Genomic DNA, 25,906 nt, shown 5'->3' with positions numbered 1-25,906 from the left:
AAATTTTTATACCAAAAGCTATGGCATAACATAAAAAGAGACTCTACATAGTCTTGAAATTTCTTCATTCCTTCTGTGAGAAGAGATCAATCATTGGAAACAGAGAACTTTCACTTACAACTAATCTTATGAGTTGGTTTTACAAACACTGGATAAGCAGAATTGTTTCTAAGTAGAACTTATGTGAGGAGGTTGTTAAACTTTCTATCTCAATTTTATTGAATTCTGCTTGATTTTCAATTATCCCTGATTTTCAGATATTCTGGGTTACATGCCAAAATATTCAAAAATTATTTATGTGGCAAGAATTCTGTGTTGCAAATTTACAAACAAATTTACATATGAAAAGAAAGGAATATTTTGGGTACACTAATTCAGAAACATAAGTTTTGGATGAGTTGTTTGCATTTATCAGTTTTAAATATTTTTAGGACTCAAAGCTCTGATGTGAAAATCTTTGCATTCGGTCTGATGCTTTTTAACATGTTAAAAAGCAAAATCAAAAAATATCTTTTACTGAGTTTATAAATGAAGCTCTTGCTAAGTTAATTATTATGGTTGTAAGCTTATCTGATATATACTAAATATATATAATATTATATATTATAACATATATAACTTAATAAATATTTATTAATATTTTTGATAACAGATATGTTCTAAATTCTTTGGTACAAATATTTTCCTTTCCCTTATGGACTCTGATAGACTCCATTCAATAATTTTGAAAGGAAACTGCTCTTTAAAAGATTTGGCTTTAGAATCATTTATAATTTCAGTACTTGTTTTAAAATACTGGATAATTAAAAAAAATAGCACAAGAATATAGATACCCAGTTATTTTATGGGCTCTCCCTAACCACTTTTGGACATGATTTCTTTATTTTCTTTTTATTTGATGTGGATTGGTGAATTGCATTGTTTCAGGCAGATTGCATTTATAAAGTACTATGCTTATCTATTCATTCCTTCCAGCATAACTCACATCATTTGTTAACTGTTCATTCTGACAAGTAATTAGGGAAAATATTTTTCATAAGCTAAAACTCCATTCCTATTTCACCCTTGGCTTTCATTCTCAATTTATCATTGTATGTTGATGTTGGGTGCTGTATCTTTTGAATTTTGGCCATTATTTTCAGGTTTACAATGTGTAGGAAAAGTCTAAGTTTTTAGAATTTTAAACAAAGTGTGTTAAACTTTTGAAATATTGTAATCATTTTTATCATATTATGGTTTATAGTCTTACAATGGAAGAAAAGCTATTTCCTTTTCCAAAGTGCATTTTGAAATTTATATTAATGATGATTTAAATCTTTTCAAATCACCCAATTCCAAAAGAAGATAGCTCTTTTAGATTTTGTCAATGAATTATTTTCCAAAGGGAGACATGCAAATACAATTTTATATTGATGTGTATTCTGGGGAATAAATGAGATCTAGTGTCTAAGAGTTCACCATTTATTTATATTTTATTTCAAATTCAAAGAAACGCCTCATTAGCAAACTGAGTTTCTTCCATTTGAGGGGAGGTTTAAGGGCTTCCTTTTGTGTAAACGAATAGGACTGTTTGCATAAACGCACGAGTGACAAGAATCCTTTGACAGTTTCACAAATGATGTCCTATGACCCTGTCTATTTCTCTTTCCTCTAGTTAACTTCTCCCACTGCCTCTGAGCAGCTTGCCCGTAAACCACCTGCTTTCTCCTTTGTTTCTCCAACTAATCAGAAAACACCACCTGCCCCAGGCGACCTCGCCAGCGCCTCTGTCCTGGAGGAGTTCCACTCGAGGAGGCTGGATGCCCGCGGGGCCCTGGTGGAAGAAACAACCACGTACTTTCAAACTTCCGCTCACTCTGCACCTTTTTTTGCACCGAAGGGCACGTCCTCGACGTCACAGGTCCCCCAACCCGCTCAGTTATCAGGGTCTCCTTCATCCAGTCCAAGCACAGCACAGCAAAACCCGGGGCAGACTTCTGAAGTCCTCAAGAAGACGGTCACCTCGAACGTCCTTAGTCCCAAAGAGAGTCCGAGAGCCTCTTCTCCTTCACCAGCCTCCGGTGCTTCTCTGAAGTCGAGTGCAGCCTCCTACATCCCCGTGCGCATCGTCACGCACTCGCTCTCGCCGAGTCCCAGAGCTTTCCCCTCCCCTTTCCACGGCTCCTCCTCCACGGTCTGTAGCCAAGCGTCCTCCAGCGGGAGCCTCTCGAGGTCAGGGGTGAAACCCCCGGTGCCCTCCAGGCTTTCCGTCCTCACCGCCATCCTGAAGTCCAGCCCTTCTCACCAAAGGCCCCTCTCCCCGGCCTCCTGTCCCACCTTCTCTCTCAACTCCCTGGCTTCCTCCACGCTCACGCTTGATCAAAAAGTCAAACAAACCCCACCCACACCTAAGAAATCCCTCTCAAGTTGCTCCCTGCGATCAGGGTCTCCAGAGCAAAGGGAAAACCCGGTTTCCGACCTCAGCCAGCCATCCTTCCCCTTTCCTTCTCCCACCAAAGCTGCAGCCCCTCCCCAGGCATCGGCCCTTTCTCCCCCAAAACAGGGCGGTAGCAGCTTCGCTTCTGTGATTGTAGAGAAAATGCCATCCCCGACTCTGAAGAGCAGCCCAGTGACTTCCCAGCTGCAAACTGGTACCTCCAGCTCTGTGGGTCTGCCTCCCGTCCCTCCAAGCTTTTCTCCTCTGTCTTCGAAAGGCAGACAGGATGCTGACCCCAGAGGCCCGGGAAAGCCCAGGGATATCTGCTCACATGCCTCTACATCACCTTCCTCCACATCGTCTTCTGTGTCTCCTCCCACTAACCCAAGGGCCATGCTCTCCTCACCAGAGAGACGCTACCATCCGTCCCCAGCTCTTTCAAACCTGATAAACCGATCTAAGAGCGCACAAGCGCCGGTCTCTAGCCAAGGGCAGGCTCCGTCTACTGCACCCCCAGCCCCTGTCTCCAGCTCCAGCTCTGCCTCTCTTCCCTGTCTGGGGTCCTCTGCTCTCCCCCTGGCTAATCCTCCCACAAAAACACACCAGCTCAGTCCCTCCGCACTGCACCCAAATCTTTCCCTGCCTTCAAGACTTGGGAAATCCGAAAGCTCTATATCTGACCACAGATCATCTGTCTCAGCTCCGTCACCTCCCTTCTGTCTAACAAGAACCAAGGAGCTGAGTTCACCTTGTGCATTGTCCATGTCAGCAGGCCCTGAGAATAAGAAAGCCAAGGTATTTCTTTTGCACGTTGCATGGTGCATGCTTCTTTTGAAAATAGAAGAATTTTTTTCCAGGGGAAAATCAATGATTATGATATTCATTCTGCTCCTACAAGGAGGTAGTGCAAGAGGATGTAAGACTTGGTGTATTTGAATGTGTGGATGAACTATAATCTGTTTAAAATTGTGCATGTTTCTGAAAACCTCTTTGATTTTGCAAATCCTCTTATGGTAACTTTTTATATCTATGGCCTTAAGGGCATTTTTTTCCCGGGCATAATGAGTTATATTATTGATCCCACAGACGGAATTTAGAGCAGTTAGATGAGATTTGGGAATATGATACATTTATGATTTATTTAATAACATGAACCGTATTATCTACCAAGATATCCTGTACTGATAGAATAGTAGATAGGATTAGTGTAAAATGGAATTTTATATGTCAAGCCCCAAATGATTGTGAAATCAATTTGAAAACTTTCTATTTCTTTTGCTGGCATTTATTTATTATTATTAATTTTTTCCCCTTCTACAATGTTGATTTCTTTATTGTTTTCCATAAACCTCAAGCTAAATCAATATGTATTTAGTTATATATTAATATGTATATGGCAAAATAGAATAGAAATTTCCTTTGTATGTGAAAATTATTTGCTTTATTCTAAACACTAAATCGGAGAAGGCAATGGCACCCCACTCCAGTGCTCTTGCCTGGAAAATCCCATGGATGGAGGAGCCTGGTAGGCTGCAGTCCATGGGGTCGCTAATAGTCGGACACGACTGAGCGACTTCACTTTCACTTTTCACTTTCATGCATTGGAGAATGAAATGGCAACCCACTCCAGTGTTCTTGCCTGGAAAATCCCAGGGATGGGGGAGCCTGGTGGGCTGCCATCTCTGGAGTCACACAGAGTCGGACACGACTGAAGTGACTTAGCATAGCAAACACTAAATACATGGTGATTATAAAATACAGAAAGAGTGGACAGGCTGGGTATAGGGAAATAGAATTAAGAGAGGAGAAATATTGACTTTTAAATCCTCCGACATAACCTGTTGAACAAGGATGTGGATCAGCATCTATTTTAATATGAGAAGGGAAACATTTGAAGGAGTTACCCATAGCATTCATGGTTCATTTGTTCTGGAAGAAGGCACCTCTGCCCTAGAATGGCACCTGTACCAGCTTCCCAGCTGTTCCCATGTAACTTAGGATGTGGAGTTTATCTGTGGTTAGATAGAAAGCTTAGAATCCAGTCATTATTATACATGTGAAATAAAATTATGAAAGTGCCTGTATTTAGAAAGGGATTGGGGTTTTCAGTTCAGTGTGTTGAAATAACACCATTAGAGCATCCAGGTTGATTCCATGGAGATTGTGTTCAATTCTATCTCTGTTGGGGTGGTGAACTAATCATGGAAAAGATCAAAGAGCCACATGATCTTATATTAACAAGATCTTAACCTATTAAGGTTACAATATGATTCACCTTAAAAAGCGTGCATGAGGCATCTACTGTATGCCCACCGCTATACTAGCTTTTTAGAGGATGTGGTTTTATTTTTAAGGAAGAGATAATCCTTTGTCTTAAAAAACAAATTTTATGTAGCAGAAAAGCATACATGTATATGAGTTTCCCAGGTGGCATTAGTGGTAAAGAACCCTCCTGCCAATGCAGGAAACAGACGCGGGTTATATCCCTGGGTCAGAAGACCCCTGGAGAAGGAAATGACAACCCACTCCAGTATTCTTGCCTGGAGAATTCCATGGACAGAGGAGCCTGGTAGGGTACAGTCCATAGGATCACAAAGGGCTGGACACAACTGAAGCGACTTAGCATGCATGCAAGCATACATATATATACATAATGTGGAGAAGCTGTAGAGACTTAGTAAATTTACAGTAAACCTAGAAAACAAGGACAAGGCAATATTAACAGTATAATATAGATTATGTATAAAATTATAAAAGTTCACTGAATTCAGAGAATATTATTATGGGATATGGTTATTGAGGTACATTGTCATAAATGTTGGAAGATTTATGTTCCAATGTTTAGGATTTAGCTTAATGAAGAGGAAAGCAGTTGGCATTTCAGAAATGTTAAACAACCTGACCAAATATACAGAAGATGGTCCCAGATGAATGTATGTGGACACATAAGAATACTGGTCTTATCATCAACTAGTGATAATACCAATGATAATTACAGAAACAGAGATCAAATATTCTCTGTGAATCATGAACCATCACAGTAGTTACACAAAGCAGTTAAAATTTAATTAGAAGAGACTATGTCTGTTATTTTTGTTATGACTGTGTAAGATTGGCCGTATTATTTTCTCCATTCTCTGTACTAAGAAACTGTTGTTCAATGAATAGCTTGCTCAGGTAATGTTTCTTATGCTGACTGAGATGACATTTATATTAATTGAAGTCTACGGAATCTTGAAGCCATTTTTTTAAAAACTGAGATTTATTGCAACAAAGCAGTAACTCATATACATTATAATTTTAGCCTGATTTATTAATTCTTAGGAAGGAAATCATCATTATGAGATGATGATTAGAATGATCAATTGATATAATATTTGGATCATTTTAAAATATATTTTTCCAGATTATGAAGTCCTTCTATTTTAAAAAGCAAATGAGATGGAAAAAATCTTTTACCCTAATTCTAAATTTGAAAAAGTGGTTTATTTGAAGTAAATGAGCTGGTGGTTATTTTTTCAATACATATATGTTATTATGGAATTCACTTGTGATGTATTAAAAAAAAACCTGGTGATTTAAACATTACCTTTTCCTGAATTTATTGACAATGATCTCTTATACCACACTGCATTATACTTAAATTATTCTTTACCTTTGTGAAAAGTAGTTTTACTCCACTGGCTTCTTTAGAGAGTTTCTGTTAATGGCACCCCACTCCAGTACTTTTGCCTGGAAAATCCCATGGACAGAGGAGCCTGGTAGGCTGCAGTCCATGGGGTCCCTAGGAGTCAGACAGAACTGAGTGACTTCACTTTCACTTTTCACTTTCATGCATTGGAGAAGGAAATGGCAACCCACTCCAGTGTTCTTGCCTGGAGAATCCCAGGGATGGGGGAGCCTGGTGGGCTGCTGTCTCTGGGGTCGCACAGAGTCGGACACGACTGAAGTGACTTAGCAGCTGCTTTGTTTATGTTTTGCCCTGTTTTTGAAGAGTTGGAAGAGGATGAGCCTGAAGGGAGTTCTGATAAAATCTTTTTGTCCTAAAATCAAGTTTTTCGATGACCTTTTCCTCCACAGCTCACTTACTACTCCCAGTATTGAAGAATTCTTGGCATTTGCTTTATTTATTCCTGTTTAGTTTCTTTATTTCCAAGTTCATATAATTCAAGCTTACAGAAATGCATGATAAAATTTGATGAACTGTATTAAAATATGAAGAGTGGTTATAATTTATCCATTTTTATCTGTTTCTTTGAACAGAAAAATGTTTCATATAATGGATAAAATTTATAATAACTTCTGATAAATTAGTTTCTCTTGAATAATACTCTTCTTTATCATATTTATTTCCTCCTTTTTTTTTTTTTTTTTGCTATTATCTCTCTAGGTAAAAATCAGCCCGTGTGTGTGTGTGTGTGTGTGTGTGTGTGTGTGTGTGTGTGTGTATATATATATGTATATATATCGGAGAAGGCAATGGCACCCCACTCCAGTACTCTTGCCTGGAAAATCCCATGGACAGAGAAGCCTGGTAGGCTGCAGTCCATGGGGTCGCTAAGAGTCAGACACGACTGAGCGACTTCACTTTCACTTTTCACTTTCATGCATTGGAGAAGGAAATGGCAACCCACTCCAGTGTTCTTGCCTGGAGAATCCCAGGGACGAGGGAGCCTGGTGGGCTACCGTCTATGGGGTCACACAGAGTCGGACACGACTGAAGTGACTTAGCATAGCATAGCATATGTATGTATATACATATATATATATATGAAAGAAAGTAAAGTGAAGTTGCTCAGTTGTGTCCGACTCTTTGCGACCATATGGTCTGTAGCCTACCATTCCCCTCCATCCGTGGGGATTCTCCAGGCAAGAATACTGGAGTGGGTTGCCGTGTTCTTCTCCAGGGGATCTTCCCAACCCAGGGATCGAACCTGGGTATCCTGCATTGCAGGCAGACTCATTACCGTCTGAGCCACCAGGGAATCCCTATATATATAAATAGATCAGATCAGATCAGTCGCTCAGTCGTGTCCTACTCTTTGCGACCCCATGAATCGCAGCACGCCAGGCATCCCTGTCCATCACCAACTCCCAGAGTTCACTGAGACTCACGTCCATCGAGTCAGTGATGCCATCCAGCCATCTCATCCTCTGTCGTCCCCTTCTCCTCCTGCCCCCAATCCCTCCCAGCATCAGAGTCTTTTCCAATGAGTCAACTCTTCACATGAGGTGGCCAAAGTACTGGAGTTTCAGCTTTAGCATCATTCCTTCCAAAGAAATCCCAGGGCTGATCTCCTTCAGAATGGACTGGTTGGATCTCCTTGCAGTCCAAGGGACTCTCAAGAGTCTTCTCCAACACCACAGTTCAAAAGCATCAATTCTTCGGTGCTCAGCCTTCTTCACAGTCCAACTCTCACATCCATACATGACCACAGGAAAAACCATAGCCTTGCCTAGACGAACATTTGTTAGCAAAGTAATGTCTTTGCTTTTGAATATGCTATCTAGGTTGGTCATAACTTTCCTTCCAAGGAGTAATATATAAACTTGAGTATAAAAAGTTCTTTAAAATGAACACTGATGGATACTGGAAGAGATAAAGCTTACCCCAATTCTCAGTTTCTTTTGATGTTTGACTAGCTTTGCTTAAATTGCTAAGATTATTTTATAGATTGATAGGAGGAAATAGACAAAAGCTTCAGGATATCAAATAATTTCTGTGTTTTTTGGAGTTTATTATCTCTCTCTTTCCACTGTGGTTCTAACCTGAGCACAGAACGCTCTTTGAAGTCAAAGAGTTTCAGATTTAAATCAGCTTCCCTCAGTGCCAGATCCCAAGAGGAGAGTGGTCCTATAATATGGAAGACGATCAAATTAAAATATCAGTGCCTAGAAGGTATTAGTTCCAAGCCTGGGCTGTATTCTCCTTTGATATGAAAATAAAATGGAACAGCTGGATAATGCTGAGCTAAATTCAGGGGTAAGACATGTTTGATATTTCTTTCTCATAGAACCTGAAGGTTCTGAGTCTATATAATGTAATGGCTATATTTTAATTTCGGATATGGTTGAAAATACTACTTTACATTATAATCATGGCCCTAGACAGGATGGGTGTCTCCTTAAATGTTGCTCCCACGGCTCTTTGATCAACATGTGTATTGGTGGAGACCTTGCTTTTCGCCTTGGGAAAGCCTGAATATCAGAAAGCTAATACACAGAGTTGTATTTGGGCTTCTAATATATTTGCCTTCACTTATAAAATAGTTTATATTTTTCTCCTAGTGGGTTATCATGGCATTCCATATGGAAATTTGGGATGGTCATTATATCAAAAACTCATTCATTTTGCCCCTCACTGATGATGGTCCACAGCTCTGTGAGGGTCCAGTGGTCTGGCTGCCCTGGCCTGAGTGCTCTCTGGGCACATAGCTTATTTAGATAATCATTTGGGAGCTTTTTGATATTTCCTGAACTTTTATAACTGATGTTTCATTTATAAACTCTCATTCCTTTGAGGCATCATAATATTTCCAAATATATCACACTGGAAACTTGGTGGTAAGCTTCCATGCGACTTTCTCCATTTCTGCTGACCCTCATGTAATCTGAGAAACAAACAATATGAAATGTACCTCCATGAGGAAAAATGGTTAGTCTGGGTTCAAAACAAATCACTCATTCCTACAGTCAGTATGTATCACGTGCTTATTATGTATACCTTTCAAAGTTGTGAAGATGTTGAACCAACATTGCACTAAATGCCTGCTGGAAGAACATTTACAATCTACGGGGAGAGAGAAATGACCCTCCTCCTCAATGAGTATATTTTCTTGTCTATGAGAAGATCATAAGTGGTATGGAGAAAAGTCTATCAGGGCAAGAGGTGGTGGTTTTCATAAATTTATATTGGGTGATGCAGATAGGTTTCTTTGAGAGGGCGACATCTGTGGACGTGATGCTTCTTGAGAGAATGTAGTCAGGAAAAATTCCTAAGGCCACAGACCACGGGGCCGGTACAAAGAACAGATAGGGAGCCAGTGTGGCAAAAGTAGAGTGAGTAGGGGAAGCTGAGGCTGTCAGAGGGAGATGTAACTGGGAGAGCTTGGTCCTATGAGGACTTGTGGACCACTTCTAAGTTTTCAATATATTTTATTTTTACTGATGCATAGTTGATTTACAATATTGTGTTAGTTTCAGATGTACAACAAAGTGATTCAGTACATATATACACATACGGTGTTTTCCAGATTCTCTTCCCTTATAGATTATCATAAGATGTTTAGCACAATTCAGTTCAGTTCAGTTCAGGCACTCAGTCATGTCCGACTCTTTGTGACCCCGTGAACCACAGCACACCAGGCCTCTTTGTCCATCACCAACTCCTGGAGTCTACCCAAACTCATGTCCATTGAGTCAGTGATGCCATCCAACCATCTCATCCTCTGTCGTCCCCTTATCCTCCTGCCTTCAATCTTTCCCAGCATCAGGGTCTTTTCAAATGAGTTAGCTCTTCGCATCAGGTGGCCAAAATATTGGAATTTCAGCTTCAAAATCAGTCCTTCCAATTTCCTTTAGGATGGACTGGTTGTATCTCCTTGCAATCCAAGGGACTCTCAAGAGTCTTCTCCAACACCACAGTTCAAAAGCATCAATTCCACACTCAGCTTTCTTCACAGTCCAACTCTCACATCCATACATGACTACTGCAAAAACCATAGCCTTGACTAGACGGACCTTTGTCGACAAAGTAATGTCTCTGCTTTTTAATATGCTGTCTAGCTTGGTCATAACTTTCCTTCCAAGGAGTAAGCATCTTTTAACTTCCTGGCTGCAATCACCATCTGCAGTGATTTTGGAGCCCAGAAAAATAAAGTAGGCCACTGTTTCCACTGTTTCCCCATCTATTTCCCATGAAGTGATGGGTCCAGATGCCATGATCTTAGTTTTATGAATGTTGAACTTTAAGTCAACTTTTTCACTCTCCTCTTTCACTTTCATCAAGAGGCTTTTTAGTTCTTTCACTTTCTACCATAAGGGTGTTGTCATCTGCATATCTGAGGTTACTGATATTTCTCCCAGCAATCTTGATTCCAGCTTGCACTTCATCCAGCCCAGCGTTTCTCATGATGTACTCTGCATAGAAGTTAAATAAGCAGGGTGACAACATACAGCCTTGACATACTCCTTTTCCTATTTGGAACCAGTCTGTTGTTCCATGTCCAGTTCTAACTGTTGCTTCTTGACCTGCATATAGGTTTCTCAAGAGGCAGGTCAGGTGGTCTGGTATTCCCATCTCTTGAAGAATTTTCCACAGTTTATTGTGATCTACACAGTCAAAGGCTTTGGCATAGTCAATAAAGCAGAAATAGATCTTTTTCTGGAACTCTCTTTCTTTTTTGATGATCCAGCTGATGTTGGCAATTTGATCTCTGGTTCCTCTGCCTTTTCTAAAACCAGCTTGAACATCTGGAAGTTCATGGTTCACATATTGCTGAAGCCTGGCTTGGAGAATTTTGAGCATTACTTTACTAGTGTGTGAGATGAGTGCAATTGTGTGAGTTTGAGCATTCTTTGGCATTGCCTTTCTTTGGGATTGGAATGAAAACTGACCTTTTCCAGTCCTGTGGCCACTGTTGAGTTTTCCAAATTTGCTGACATATTGAGTTCAGCACTTTCACAGCATCATCTTTTAGGATTTGAAATAGCTCAACTGGAATTCCATCACCTCCACTAGCTTTGTTCATAGTGATACTTCCTAAGACCCTCTTGACTTCACATTCCAGGATGTCTGGCTCTAGGTGAGTGATCACACCGTTGTGATTATCTGGGTCATGAAGATCTTTTTTGTATAGTTCTTCTATGCATTCTTGCCACCTCTTCTCAATATCTTCTGCTTCTGTTAGGTCCATACCATTTCTGTCCTTTATTGAGCCCCTCTTTGCATGAAATGTTCCCTTGGTATTTCTAATTTTCTTGAAGAGATCTCTGGTCTTTCCTATTCTATTGTTTCCCTCTATTTCTTTGCACTGATCATTGAGGAAGGGCTTTCTTATCTCTCCTTGCTATTCTTTGTAACTCTGCTTTCAGATGGGTATATCTTTCCTTTTCTCCTTTGCTTTTGGCTTCTTTTCTTTCACAGCTATTTGTAAGGCCTCCTCAGACAGCCATTTTGCTTTTTTTGCATTTTGTTTTCTTGGGGATGATCTTGATCCCTGTCTCCTGTACAATGTCATGAACCTCCGTCCATAGTTCATCAGGCACTCTGTCTATCAGATCTAGTCTCTTAACTCTATTTCTCACTTCCACTATATAATCATAAGGAATTTGATTTAGGTCATACCTGAATGGTCTAGTGGTTTCCCCTATTTTCTTCAGTTTAAGTCTGAATTTGGCAATAAGTTCATGATCTGAGCCACAGTCAGCTCCTGGTCTTGTTTTTGCTGACTGTATAGAGCTTCTCCATTTTTGGCTGCAAAGAATATAATCAATCTGATTTTGGTGTTGACCATCTGGTGATGTCCATGTGTAGAGTCATCTCTTGTGTTGTTGGAAGAGGGTGTTTGCTATGACCACTGTGTTTTCTTGGGAAAACTCTATTAGATTTGCCCTGCTTCATTCTGTATCCAAGGCCAAATTTGCCTGTTACTGCAGGTTTTTCTTGACTTTCTACTTTTGCATTCCAATCCCCTATAATGAAAAGGACATCGTTTTTGGGTGTTAGTTCTAGAAGATCTTGTAGGTCTTCATAGAGCCGTTCAACTTCAGCTTCTTCAGTGTTACTGGTTGGGGCATAGACTTGGATTACTGTGATACTGAATGGTTTGCCTTGGAAACGAACAGAGATCATTCTGTCGTTTTCGAGATTGCATCCAAGTACTGCATTTTGGACTCTTTGCTATGCTAAATCGTTGATGTTTAACTTGAGTAAGTCAGGAAACCACTGGAATGTTTTATATTTTAAATTTATTTTTTCCTGGAGTGTAGCTGCTTTACAAAGTTGTGTTAGTGTCCACTGTACAGCAGGGGGAATCAGCTACGCATAGACATATTGCTGTTGCTGTTTAAGCACTGAGTGAAGTCTGACCCTTCTCGACCCCGTGGCCTATAGCCCGCACAAGGTTCCTCCGTCCGTGGGATTTCCCAGGCAAGAATACTGGAGAGGGTTGTCATTTTCTTCTCCAGGGGATCTTCCTGGCTCAGGGACACAACCCACGTCTTCTGCATTGCAGGCAGATTCTTTACCACTGAGCCGCCTGGGAAGTCACACGTACACATATATAACCCCTCTTTTTTTAATTTCCTTCCCATTGAAGTCACCACATAGCACTGAGTCGAGTTCCCTATGCTATACAATAGGTTCTCATTAGTTAGTTTTGTATCTTATACCTGTCAATAGTGTATATATACGTCAATCCCAATCTCCCAATTCATCCCACCCCCCTTCCCCACTTGGTATCCATATATTTGTTTTCTATGTCTGTCTCTATGTCTGCTTTGCAAATAAGATCATCTGTACCATTTTTCTAGATTCCACTTATACATTTTAATATATTTAATATAAAAAGTGTTTGTCTTTCTCTTTGTGACTTACTTCACTCCATGCATCAGTCTCTAGGTCCATCCACATCTCTACAAATGACCCAGTTTCATTCATTTGACACAATTCAATCTATCTGGCTGCTGTGCTGTGACCGTTAGAGGGTGAGAGGGAAAATGGAAGACCTTAGGAAGCTGTTGCAACCACCTGGGGGTGGGGGAGTGATGGACGATGGTGGCTTTGGTGGCAGTGAAGGAGAAGATAATATTTCTGGGTATATTTTGTAGGTAGATTAGCAAACATTCAGCCATGATCAAAGCCAGCTGTATGTAAAATGTCATTAAAATAGCTGATACTAGACATGGGTATCTTTTTGTTTCCTTTTTCTCTTTTCGTCTCACTGTCTTCTCCTCCACCTCCTCCACCTTGGCACCTTTCTGGGGATTCTAGGTTTTCACGATTGTCACATCCCTGCTATCTCAGAACTAACCAATTCTGTATCCCATTCTTTTGCTTCTCTTCAGCTAGCTTTTCCAAACTCATCTTAGGAAGGATTCACACTCAAGTGACAATGATTGACCAAAGCCCTAGTTTCTTACTCCTCAGGGAGTTTTGCATTTTTACTAAGGGATGATTGTGCAATTTAACTCAAAGAGACTTTTCTAAGACTTGAACAGCAGATGAGGAATTAAAATTTTTTTTTATACCTCCTGAATCTTATTGTAATTTTTAATGAAATGTTTCAATTTAAGTCAACAAATATTTGCTGAACATTTGTTCTTTGCCAGCTTGGTACTAGGTGTTGGAAATAATATAAAATCTCTCCTCTAAATGACCTATGAGGCTAATATGGATGGCAGAATCTTGTAATGCAATGAAATAAATGCTATACACTAGCTAGAAACACACAAAAATAAATCGGCCATGGAGAAGGGACCTGGGAAGAACTGTCCGGGGAACTTCTCCTAGTAGCTTGCAGCCTCTCTGCCTGGCCGTTATCTACAGCCAGCCTGCTCTGCCCACAGCACTTCAGTTATCAGGCTCAGTGTGGACCTTGTGTTCTGCCAGTGATTCAGATGTAAGGGACGTGTCTGGGCAGCCTCCTCCTGTGAATTGGATCAGGGCTTGGCTTGAGCTTTCGTCTCAGGGAGACGCTAACCAGGGCAGTGTAAACAGGGTCCCTGAGGAGCAGGAAGCAGACATTTGGAGTGATGCTCTCAGCCATGTGATGCATGCTTCTAGACAGAGAAGCTGACTGTACTGAAAGTGTAACCATAAGTTCAAATCCCTGATTCTCAAGGCAAGTAGCACAGTTTGTTTTGAGGTCCCATAGCTCTTTATTACTAGAGCCTGTGGTGAATTTAACGTGTCAGTGATGGGGGGTGCGGGCTTCCCTGGTGGCTCAGACAGTAAAGAATCTGCCTACAGTGCAGGAGACCTGGGTTCAATCCCTGGGTTAGGAACATCCACTGGAGAAGGGAATGGCTACCCACTCCAGTATTCTAGCCTGGGAAAGCTCACGGACCGAAGAGCCTGGTGGGCTACAGTCCATAGGGTCCACAGAGTTGGGCACAGCTGAGTGACTGACACTTTTACCTGGGCTTCCCAGGTGGCGCTGGTGGTAAAGAACCTGCCTGCTAATGCAGGAGGTGTAAGAGACACAGGTTCGGTCTCTGGGTTGGGAAGATTCGTTGGAGGAGGGCGTGGCAATCCACTCCAGTATTCTTGCCTGGAGAATCCCATGGACACAAGAGCCTGGCAGGTTACAATCCATAGGGTTGCACAAACTCGGACACAGCTGAAGTGACTTAGCATGCACACACGCACACACAATGAAGGGGTGATGGTAACAATAGTGGTGGGAAATATTTTCTGAAGGGGAAGGGTGTTCTTGCTATCCTCATCTTCACACCCAGGATTTATGTTGCAATATCTAGCATTGCCTCTAAATAGAATTAGCTCTGATAAACTTGCTTACAAAATACCAGTTCTTTTTTTAAACCTAAACTTTGCCCTGCACCTGTCATGTAGTAGATATTTAAGAAATATTTATTGAATGATGGCTGAAAGCATAGATTGTAAATTGAAGAGATATAATAGTTATCATTGAATTTTTTTTGCTGGATTCATAGCCTAGTTGGTTCTACCTTGTATGATTTGTTAATGGTGATTCCAGTCTGTAATATTACAGCCTATTATTATTATTTGAGTTATAATAACAGTGATTGGAGTGATTTGTAATTTTAAACCAAAGAAAAGAAGTCAATATATTTGATTTAATACCTGGAAGCCTTGAAATGCTGAAAAAGAAATATGTTCCAAATTAGAATATTGTTAAGAAAACACAGAGGAAATATAGTGAACGTAAAAGGCATCTCTTATGGCAATAAGAGTCAGTGATGCTATCTAACCATCTCATCTGTTGCTGCCCCCTTCTCCTTTTGCCTTTGGTCTTTCCCAGAATCAGGGTCTTTTCAAAAGTGTTGGCTCTTCTCAACAGGTGGCCAAAGTATTGGAGCTTCAACTTCAGCATCAGTCCTTACAATGAATATTCAAGACTTAATTCCTTTAGGATTGACTGGTTTGATTTCCTTGGAGTCCAAGGGACAATCAAGAGTCTTCTTCAGCACCACAGTTCAAAAGCTTCAATTCTTCTGTGCTCAGCCTTCTTTATGGCCCAACTCTCACAATCTGTACATGACTACTAGAAAAGCCGTAGCTTTGACTAGATGCACCTTTGTTGGCAAAATGACGTCTCTGCTTTTTAATATGCTCTCTAGGTTTGTCATACCTTTTCTTCCAAGGAGCAAGCGTCTTTTAATTTCGTAGCTACACTCACCATTTGCAGTGATTTTTGGGTCCAAGAAAATAAAATTGGTCACTGTTTCCACATTTTCCCAATATATTTGCCATGAAGTGATTGGACAAGATGCCATTAGTTTTCTTAATGTTGAGTTTCAAGCCAGCTTTTTCACTCTTCTCTTTCACCTTCATTAAGAGGCTCTTTAGTTTATCTTCACTTTCTGCCATTCAGTTTAGTTCAGTTCAGTTCAGTTGCTTAGTCATGTGAGATTCTTTGCAACCCCATGGACTGCAGCACGCCAGGCTTTCCTATCCATCATCAACTCCCAGAGCTTGCTCAAACTCATGTCCATCGAGTCAGTGATGCCAACCAACCATTTCATCCTCTGTCGTCCCCTTATCCTCCCACCTTTAATCCTTCCTAGCCTCAGAGTCTTTTCTAATGAGTCAGTTCTTCGTATCAGGTGGCCAAAGTGTTGAAGTTTCAGCTTCAACATCAGTACTTCCAATGAATATTCAGGACTGATCTCCTTTAGGATGGACTGGTTGGATCTTCTTGCAATCCAAGAGACTCTCAAGAGTCTTCTCCAACATCACAGTTCAAAAGCATCAATTCTTCAGTGCTCAGCTTTCTTTATAGTCCAACTCTCATCCATACATGTTTACTGGAAAAACTCTAGCCTTGACTAGACAGACCTTTGTTGGCAAAGTAATGTCTCTGCTTTTTAATACGCTGTCTAGCTTGGTCATAGCTTTTCTTCCACGGAACAAACATCTTTTAATTTCACGGCTTCAGTCACCACTTGCAGTGATTTTGGAACCCAAGAAAATAAAGTCTGTCATTGTTTCCACTGCTTCCCCATCTATTTGCCATGAAGTGATGGGACCAGATGCCATGATCTAAGTTTTTGAATGTTGAGTTTTAAGCCAGCTTTTCCAAATCAAGAGGCTCTATAGTTCCTCTTCACTTTTTGCCTTAAGGATGGTGTCATCTGCATATCTGAGGTTATTATTTCTCCTGGCAATCTTGATTCCACCTTGTGCTTCATCCAGCCTGGCATTTCGCATGATATACTCTGCATATAAGTTAAACAAGCAGGGTGAAAATATACAGCCTTGATTTTCCCCAATTTGTAACCAGTCTGTTGTTCCATGTCCGGTTCTAACTGTTGCTTCTTGACCTGCATACAGGTTTCTCAGGAGGCAGGTCAGGTGGTCTGGTATTCCCACATCTTTCAGAATTTTCCACAGTTTGTTGTGACCTACACAGTTAAAGGCTTTGGCATAATCAATAAAACAGAAATAGATGTTTTTCTGGAATTCTCTTGCTTTTTCTATGATCCAGTGGATGTTAGCAATTTGATCTCTGGTTCTTCTGCCTTTTCTAAATCCAGCTTGAACATCTGGAAGTTCACGGTTCACGTACTGTTGAGGCCTGGCTTGGAGAATTGTGAGCATTACTTTGCCAGTGTGTGAGATGAGTGCAATTGTGCGGTAGCTTGAGCATTCTTTGGCATTGCCTTTCTTTGGGATTGGAATGAAAACTGACCTTTTCCAGTCCTGTGGCCACTGCTGAGTTTTCCAAATTTGTTGGCATATTGAGTGCAGCACTTTCACACCATCGTCTTTTAGGAATTGAAATAGTTCAACTGGAATCCCATCACCTCCACTAGCTTTGTTCGTGGTGATGCTTCCTAAGACCCAGTTGACTTCTCATGCCAGGATGTTTGGCTATAGGTGAGTGATCACACCATCATGGTTATCTGGGTCATGAAGATCTCTTTTTTTTTTGTAGTTCTTCTATGTATTCTTGCCACTTCTTTATATCTTCTGCTTGTCTTGATCCATACCATTTCTGTCCTTTATTGTGCCCATCTTTGCATGAAATGTTCCCTTGGTATCTCTAATTTTCTTGAAGAAATCTCTAGTTTCTACCATTCTATTTTTTTCCTCTGTTTCTTTGCATTGATCACTGAGAAAGGCTTTCTTCTCTCTCTTTGCTATTCTTTGGAACTCTGCATTCAAATGGTGTATCTCTTCTTTTCTCCTTTGCCTCTAGCTTCTGTTCTTCTGAGCTATTTGTAAGGCCTCCTCAGACAGCCGTTTTGCCCTTTTGCATTTCTGCCATAAAGGAGGTGTCATCTGCATGTCTAAGGTTATTGCTATTTCTCCAGGCAGTCTTGACTCCAGCTTGTGATTCATCCAGCCCAGCATTTCGCTTGATGTACTCTGCATATAAGTTAAATAAACAGGGTGACAGTATACAGCCTTGATGTACTCCTTTCCCTATTTGTAGCAGTCCATTGTTCCATGTCTGGTTTTAACTGTTGCTTCTTGACCTGCACACAGATTTCTCAGGAGATAGGTAGGGTTGTCTTTAAGAATTTTCCAGTTTGTTGTGATCCACAGAGTCAAACGCTTTGGCATAGTCAATGAAGCAAAAATAGATGTTTTCCTGGAACTTCCTTGATTCTTAATATGTTGATATTCAATCTTGCTCTTTCCTACTTTACCATGTTCAATTTGCCTTGATCCATGAAGGGAAAATATATCTTAGAGATGCATAAGGCTCCAGATAGATGAAGTATTAGAAAGGACATCTGGTTGCTGTAAAGAAGTACAATCTCCTGGTCTAGAAAAATTATATCACAAAAAAAGAAGGATTAAGTTACGACTTCTATTGCAAAACTATTGTAAATTATGGAAGAGATTTACCAGAAAAAAGAAGCAAGCAATTTTTTTTTCACACAAAATTCCAAGGTAAATTCTGAAAATTATGGCAAATTCTTAGTTTGTGACTGTTTACAAAAACAACTATAACTGGAAGTGAGAGATTTTCTTAAAGCAATAGACGTTTGTTGAATGCCTTCCAGGTTCCAGCTTTCGTGATGTCTCTCATGATATCACGAACAAGGAAAGATATCTTCCTTTTTTCCTACCTTCCACTAGTCCTATTAGAGGTCTAGTGATGTATTCCTGTGAATTCCCACTTGTTCTGAATGTTTAATCCAAAGCATTCTTGAGATCACTCTCTATCTCATCATTTTACTTTAATTTTCTGAATATTATTTATCTTTCTAGGACTTTTCTTTATTATTTATTTATTGTTCATTTGTTTCAGTTCAATGAGATATCAACTCTAGAGAGTAAAGTCTTGTGAGTTTTGTTTACTGCTGAATCTCTAATATTTAGAACAATACACGTGACAAAGTGGATACTCAATAATAATTTGTTGAATGACTCTGTTAATTGGACTGCTGTATCCAAGTAAATTTACAAGATGGTTCAATGCCCATCAGGTTGGCAGAATCCAGTAGGCAAGAGCTTTCTGTCCTTAATCTGTGACTTGAATGAAGATAAAAATGGTTCATGAAATAACATAAAAGTTTTAACTTTACAGTTTACAATGACAAACCAAATATAAACCAAATGTTAAAAAGAAATGAAAGAGCAATATTCCATTGTGTCTGTGTACCACAGTTTCCTTACCATTCATTTGCCAATTGACATCTGGGTTGCTTCCATGTCCTAGCTATTGTAAGCAGTGCTGCAGTGAACACTGGGGTACATGTGTCTCTTTCAATTCTGGTTTCCTCTGTGTGTATGCCCAGCAGTGGGATTGCTGGGTTGTATGGCAGTTCTATTTCCAGTTTTTTAAGGACTCTACACACTGTTCTCCATGGGGGTGGGTAGTGAGTTGGAGCGGGAATTCTGGATGAGGAGACACCTGTACACCCGTGGCTGACTCGTGTTGATGTATGGCAAAACCACCACAATATTGTAAAGTAATTAGCCACCAATTAAAATAAATTAATTTTAAAAAAGAGATGAAAGAATTAGGAATTTTAGGCTCTAGCATAGTCACTGTGATCCAATAATATATAAAATGACTTCAATTTCATGCTCTTCTGTATTCTAAACATAACACAAAAACTAAGGAGACAATTCCTATGATTATTATCTTCACTGTATTAATTGAGTTTATTGTCAATATCATGTACATGATGATGATATTCTGCCTTGTGTTAAAAATGCATCTAGTTAAACATATCTTTTAAATTTTTACATATAGTAGTGTGTATATATTAATCCCACACACCTAATTTATCCTTCCCCGCACCTTTCCCCTTTGGTAAACATAAATTTTTAAATTTGGTAAACAGAATTTGGTAAACATAAATGTTTTCAAATTCTGTCAATCTGCTTCTGTTTTGTAAATAAGATCATTTGTATCATTTTTTAAATACAACACTGTAAATCAAGTATGCTGCTGCTGCTGCTGCTAATCACATAGACGGCAGCCCATCAGGCTCCACCATCCCTGGGATTCTCCAGGCAAGAACACCAGAGTGGGTTGCCATTTCCTTCTCCAATGCATGAAAGTGAAAAGTGAAAGTGAAGTCACTCAGTCGTGTCCGACTCCTAGCGACCCCACGGACTGCAGCCTACCAGGCTCCTCCGTCCATGGGATTTTCCAGGCAAGAGTACTGGAGTGGGGTGCCATTGCCCAAGTATACTCTAATATAAAATCAAAATTAAATTTTAAATATGTTAAAAGAATATTGACAGAGGAAAATGATAGTGGAGTTCTTCAGTTGAGGATCAGTAAGAAAAAGGTTGATAGAGATAGCAGTATAACCATCACACAGAAGAGAGCTCTTAGTCAAATAGGGAAAAAAAGGACCAATGTTCTCTAGGAGTAAGTTAGCAGAAGCATATTTTGTCTCAATATAACGGAGAATTTTGTACTAATTCTAACAGAACAAAACGTGCTACCTTGGGAGGTGTGGCTGAACAAGGGATCAGATTTGGCTAAGGGGGTTGAACCAAATTGCCTTCAATTTCACTTCTGAGTCTAATATTATATGGCATTACGTGTATAATAGCAAAATATTGCTCTGACCAAGCTTTTCAGCTATATTCTTTAGAGCAGCTGAGGATAGGCGAGCAAAGGTTATAAATAATTATGCACCCTGAAAGATGAGGTGAGGTCCTATGGTAGATGAGTCATGGCTGTTGACCTGGAGCACCCATGTACAAATCCCAGCTATGATTTAGTAGCTAGTGACCTCAGAGAAGGCAATGGCACCCCACTCCAGTACTCTTGCCTGGAAAATCCCATGGACGGAGGACCCTGGTGGGCTGCAGTCCATGGGGTCGCTAATAGTTGGACATGACTGAGCGACTTCCCTTTCACTTTTTACTTTCATGCATTGGAGAAGGAAATGGCAACCCACTCCAGTGTTCTTGCCTGGAGAATCCTAGGGACGGGGAAGCCTGGTGGGCTGCCGTCTATGGGGTCGCACAGAGTCGGACATGACTGAAGTGACTTAGCAGCAGCAGCAGCAGCAGACCTTAGATAAATTCTTTCTTAACATCTCTCTGCTTTGAAGTGAAAGTGAAAGTCGCTCAGTCATGTCCGACTCTTTGCGACCCCATGGACTATACAGTCCATGGAATTCTCCAGGCCAGAATACTGGAGTCGTTAGCCTATCCCTTCTCCAGAGGATCTTGATGACCCAAGAATAGAATTGGGGTCTCCTGCATTGCAGGTGGATTCTTTACCAACTGAGCTATTAGGGAAGCCTTTTAGTTTCCATATATCAAGTGAAGGTAATATAGTATCTACGTCATAGGTTTGTTTTGATAACTCAGGGAGATAATACACAGTAAGCTTTTAGAGTGTACCTAGTAAGCTTTTAGGGGGTGCTGCTGCTGCTGCTAAGTTGCTTCAGTCGTGTCCAACTCTGTGCGACCCCATGGACTGCTGCCTACCAGGCTCCTCCGTCCATGGGATTTTCCAGGCAAGAGTACTGGAGTAGGGTGCCATTGCCTTCTCTGTTTTAGAGGGTAGTGATTGTTAATTATTATTGCAACTATTGTTGCAATTAAATACCCACAAAACCACTGTGGAGTATTAATAACATTTTTTCTGCATTATTTATCTGTTTAGATATTCCTTGGGAGAAGATATCTTATTGAGAGATATGGGCCTGGTGGACCCGAATTCCAAATCTTTTAGATTTTATATGGGCTGTGGTCTTAGATGAGTCATCTGAACTCACCACATAGCCTTTGCTTAATGATTGTTTAGTTATAGGGATTCTGCAAAATTAAATGAGGCAATGCATGTCATTTTCCTAGTTATAGATGTCGGCTCTTATTTTCCATGTTGAGATGGTATTTTGCTTCAATCATTAATTTAAATACATTATTTTCTGGAGACTATAGCAGTACAGTAAGTCCCCTACATATGAACCTTCAGGTTTCAACCTTTCAAAGATGTGAACGTTCATGCCAGCCCCTATATCCCAGCTGTTGTACTGTAGTACTGAACCTTTCAAGGTATTGTACTGTAAATTTGAAAATGTTTCATTTTTTGTGTTTGTTTCTAATGTACATTTTATTTGTATGAAAAGTATTACAAACCTATTATAGTACAGTACCATATAGCCAAATGTATTAGTTGAGTATCTAGGCTAACTTAGTTGGACTTAAAAACAAATTGAACTTACCAACGCGCTCTTGGGACGGAACTTGTTCATATGTGGGGGGCTTACTGTACCAGGTCAACAGAGAGACTCAGGGCTTGAAGGGGCCGAAGCATTGCTTCTTCCATCCCTGGCATTTTTTTATTTTACTTGATTACTCTGTCTTCTTCTGTAGACCCTTTGGTTTGCTTGCAGGGGATGAAGACAGCCTGGTGCTGTGCGCCAGTTTCCCACAGCTCTGGGGCCGGTGGGGAAGCTGCCTGAGACAGGAGCTTTTGAAATGAGAGGAACCTTGAACTTGGCACCCAGAGCAATGTCAACACTGGGATTTTGATTATGTCTATGATCCTGATTTCTACAGTTTTCTCATGCTCAACCCCATATACTCTACAAAACTGAACTGGATTACCCCAACTTTTACTTAAAACTTGGAATATTTTATCTTTTGATTCTTTAATATCACTGTATTGGAAAGTGAGGAGAGGGTGATGAAGTTTAAAAAATGAATTTAAGACCTTCTAGTGGCCTCCTAGTTTTCCCATTATGGAGTTAAATTGCTATCACATCTATTCAAAATACTACTTTTTAAACATTATTACCAGATTTTATGTGTTCTGATCACTGTTTTTATAAATGATGCAAGAGACTGTATCAAGTTCAATTAAACTTATTGGCATAATATTTGTTAATTACAGCACCATAAAAAAAGACCCACATTCCTTTGAGAATCAAGCAAAAATACCCCAAATATTTATACAATAGTCTTCCTGTCACAGCATACTGCCAATGAGAAATTTACATATAACTTTGTAAAAAGGAATGTTTTTAAACTCTGAAATGATATACCATATAATTGCCTATAATCCCTAGGCTGATGTTTTACTGTGGTATTTCTTTGCTTCTCATTCTAATAAAACATTAACAGGAAGAGCTAATTTTTTTCTGTCAAAAGCAAGTTGTTGAAGCATAATCATTGTTTCCTTCGTTTGATAACATGTCGTTTAACTTGGTAGAACTGGTCTAAAATTATGTCACATTCTTTCCCCTTTTCAACTCCATTCTTACTTTCTGGTTACCCCCCATTCTAGCAATACAAGACCAAGTCCAGCTACAAGGCTTTTGCAGCAATCCCAACAAACACATTGCTTTTGGAACAGAAGGTCAGTGTTGGCTCAAAAGCAGAGTAAATTTTGGTGATGTTTTCTAAGATTGCTCATGTTTTTTAGAAAATTTCTGTTTTCAAGTTTTGCATTTACCAAAATAAAATGCTGCTTTTAGTTTAGGATGACATGGTGAAAGCATCTTGGTGAGTAGAATTGGAGACATCATTAATTTATCAGTAGAGTCTGGGTAGGAGCTGTCAGGCAGCTCTGGGAAACTTGTATCTCTGAGTATATCCCTGTCCTTTGGAATTTTAAATAATTGTTAAAATTTAAGTGTTTCCAGGATGGTGGTCCCGTGATGATTAAGACTTCGCTTTCCAGTGCAGGAGGTGTGGGTCAGTCCCTGGTTGGGGAGCTGAGATCCCACATGCCTCACAAAAAACCAAGACATAAACCAGAAGCAGGATTATACAAATTCAGTAAAGACTTTAAAAATAAAGTCCCCATAGAAAATCTTAAAAAAATATGTAAGGGTGTCCACTTCTGTTCACATTGGTCAGTCGACGGAGTAGAGGTAAAATGGGGTTACATCTGGGCAACTGGTCACCTTTCAAACTGGGTGATTCATAGGTGGCTCAGATGGTAAAAATCTGCCTGCAGTGCAGGACGCACAGGAAATGCAGGTTCAACCCCTGGGTCGGGAAGATGCCCTGGAGGAGGGCCTGGCAACCCACTCCAGTATTCTTGCCTGGAGAATTCCATGGACAGAGTAGCCTAGTGGGCTACAGTTCATGGGGCCAAAGAGAGTTGGACACGACTGAGCGACTAACACTTTCACTTTAACACACTAAGTGGCTTCCACAGGGTGGAAATGCATTAGCCAAGCACCTAACTTAACCTCTTAAATCTGATCACAGTCTGAACATCTTTATCCTTCTCACTGATCTGACCTCCATGAAGGAGATAGAAGGTGGAAATCCTTTCCAGTGACCCAGCTGCTTTCACATGGCTCCAGGGCATTTTTGATTTGCTATTAAGAGTCATTAAGTATAAAATTACAGGATTCTGCTTCGCTGGGTAAATTAAATTAAAGCCTCTTGTTTCACAAGTCCATTACAAAGGCTCTAATGAAGTCCCAGTGGAGGAAATGAATGAAATCAATTACCAAGTTTATGACATGGTATAGTTCCTATGTTATTTTTATGCTATTTATTTAGGCAATATATCTTTGATTGCATGAAGCCCATTTTTGTGTGTGTGTGCAATTATAGTGTTTCAAATAATATTATTATTTGTCAAATGTTAGTATTTCCAACCAGGTGATATTTTGACTACTGGTTTTTGAATATACATGCTAAAATTTTTAGCATGATCTGGAGAATAAAACTGTATGTTCTCATATTCTGTATATTCCTTTGTCTAAAAAATAGGAATTGTTAGTGGGGAATGCTAAGAGGTGTATAAGTGAACATTAGTTGACAGAATCTCTTACATTGTGTATCTCTGATAACGAACTGTTATCCAACTGTGGCCCAGAGTATGCTCTATATATCTGAATCCTTTGAGGTGGGGTGGGAGTTACTTGGTTGCAGGCAGATGGGTAGCTTTTTCCTCTAGCTTCTTTTCCAAATTTTGACCTTTTATGATTCATTGAAGGATAACATAGGGGAATTCTCTGGTGGTCTAGTGGTTAAGACTCTGAGCTTCCACTGCAGGGGACACGGGTTCAGTTCTTGGTTGGGGAACTAATATCCTGCATGCTGCATGCCCACCCCCAACTCCCTCAAAAGGGAGATTTCCAATAGCGGGAGATTTCTGGAGGCATGAGGAAGTGACACCATCACCGTGTCACCAGATACCCCTTATCCTATGTCTAGAGTTACCATGTGGAGTCTTAGTAGAAGTGTTCCTTCACCATAGACCCTCTGCCCATTTAGATGGACGTTTCCAAAATCTGCTCACAAGGGCCTGCCTTCACAGACATGAGAGAAGCTCTTCCCTCACCAGCCATGCAGACTTCCTGCTTTCAGAATTTCTGTCTTTTTCAGTTCAATGGATTTTAAGGATTATACTTTATTAGTCAGTCATTAAAAATGAAGAATGATTAGCTTAATTTCAAATTTCATCAAAACCCATTTCATAAAGTCTTTGGTGGTATTGGTTTTTACTGAACCTAACGCAAGTTCATAAAGGAGAGGGTTTGTGTTTTTAATTTCAAACAAAACATACTCTTCAGTAAAATTATCATTTTTGTTTTTAGTACAACATCTGTAAATATCATGATATCTAATTTAAAATGTCTAATGCATTTATGCACCAGGGGTTAGCCTGACTGAGCACACAATACATTTATCTAGTGTGGATAATTGTCTCTTGGCTAAGATATTGTTTTTGGACCACAAATACTTGAATTGCTTCAGGGTCACAGGATATAACATGATGCTTGGTTTTTTTTTTTTTTTTTTTGGTTGGCTTTCCTATGTTATGTACTCCCCAATGGGAAACTTTACTTTTAAGAATTTTTAACTCATAAAAATATTATCCCAAGATT

The 25,906-nt window shown here is 40.0% G+C and overlaps 1 protein-coding gene across 50 annotated transcripts in view; it reads left to right on the top strand.

The window, feature by feature from the left end:
- MLIP (muscular LMNA interacting protein) overlaps window positions 1-25,906 on the top strand; it is a 288,723-nt gene that overhangs the window by 159,791 nt on the left and 103,026 nt on the right. For 31 of the 50 annotated variants that reach the window (XM_086371040.1, XM_086371038.1, XM_086371036.1 and 28 more), the window contains 2 exons: window positions 1,655-3,211; window positions 23,341-23,412. The exons of 2 other annotated variants lie outside the window; for them this stretch is intronic. In XM_086371040.1, coding sequence (XP_086227166.1) covers window positions 1,655-3,211; window positions 23,341-23,412 — 1,629 coding nt within the window. The remainder of the gene's footprint in view (window positions 1-1,654; window positions 3,212-23,340; window positions 23,413-25,906) is intronic. 17 more of the 50 variants (XM_086371052.1, XM_086371051.1, XM_086371049.1 and 14 more) reach the window with 2 other exon arrangements.

This window comes from Bos grunniens, chromosome 23 (genome assembly GCF_055505025.1).
Source record: "Bos grunniens cultivar Pamir isolate PY7600 chromosome 23, Bosgru_T2T1.0, whole genome shotgun sequence".
NCBI classification, from domain to species: domain Eukaryota; kingdom Metazoa; phylum Chordata; class Mammalia; order Artiodactyla; family Bovidae; genus Bos; species Bos grunniens.
Note: the sequence above shows the minus strand (reverse complement) of the source record. Positions and strands in the feature narration are given on the sequence as shown.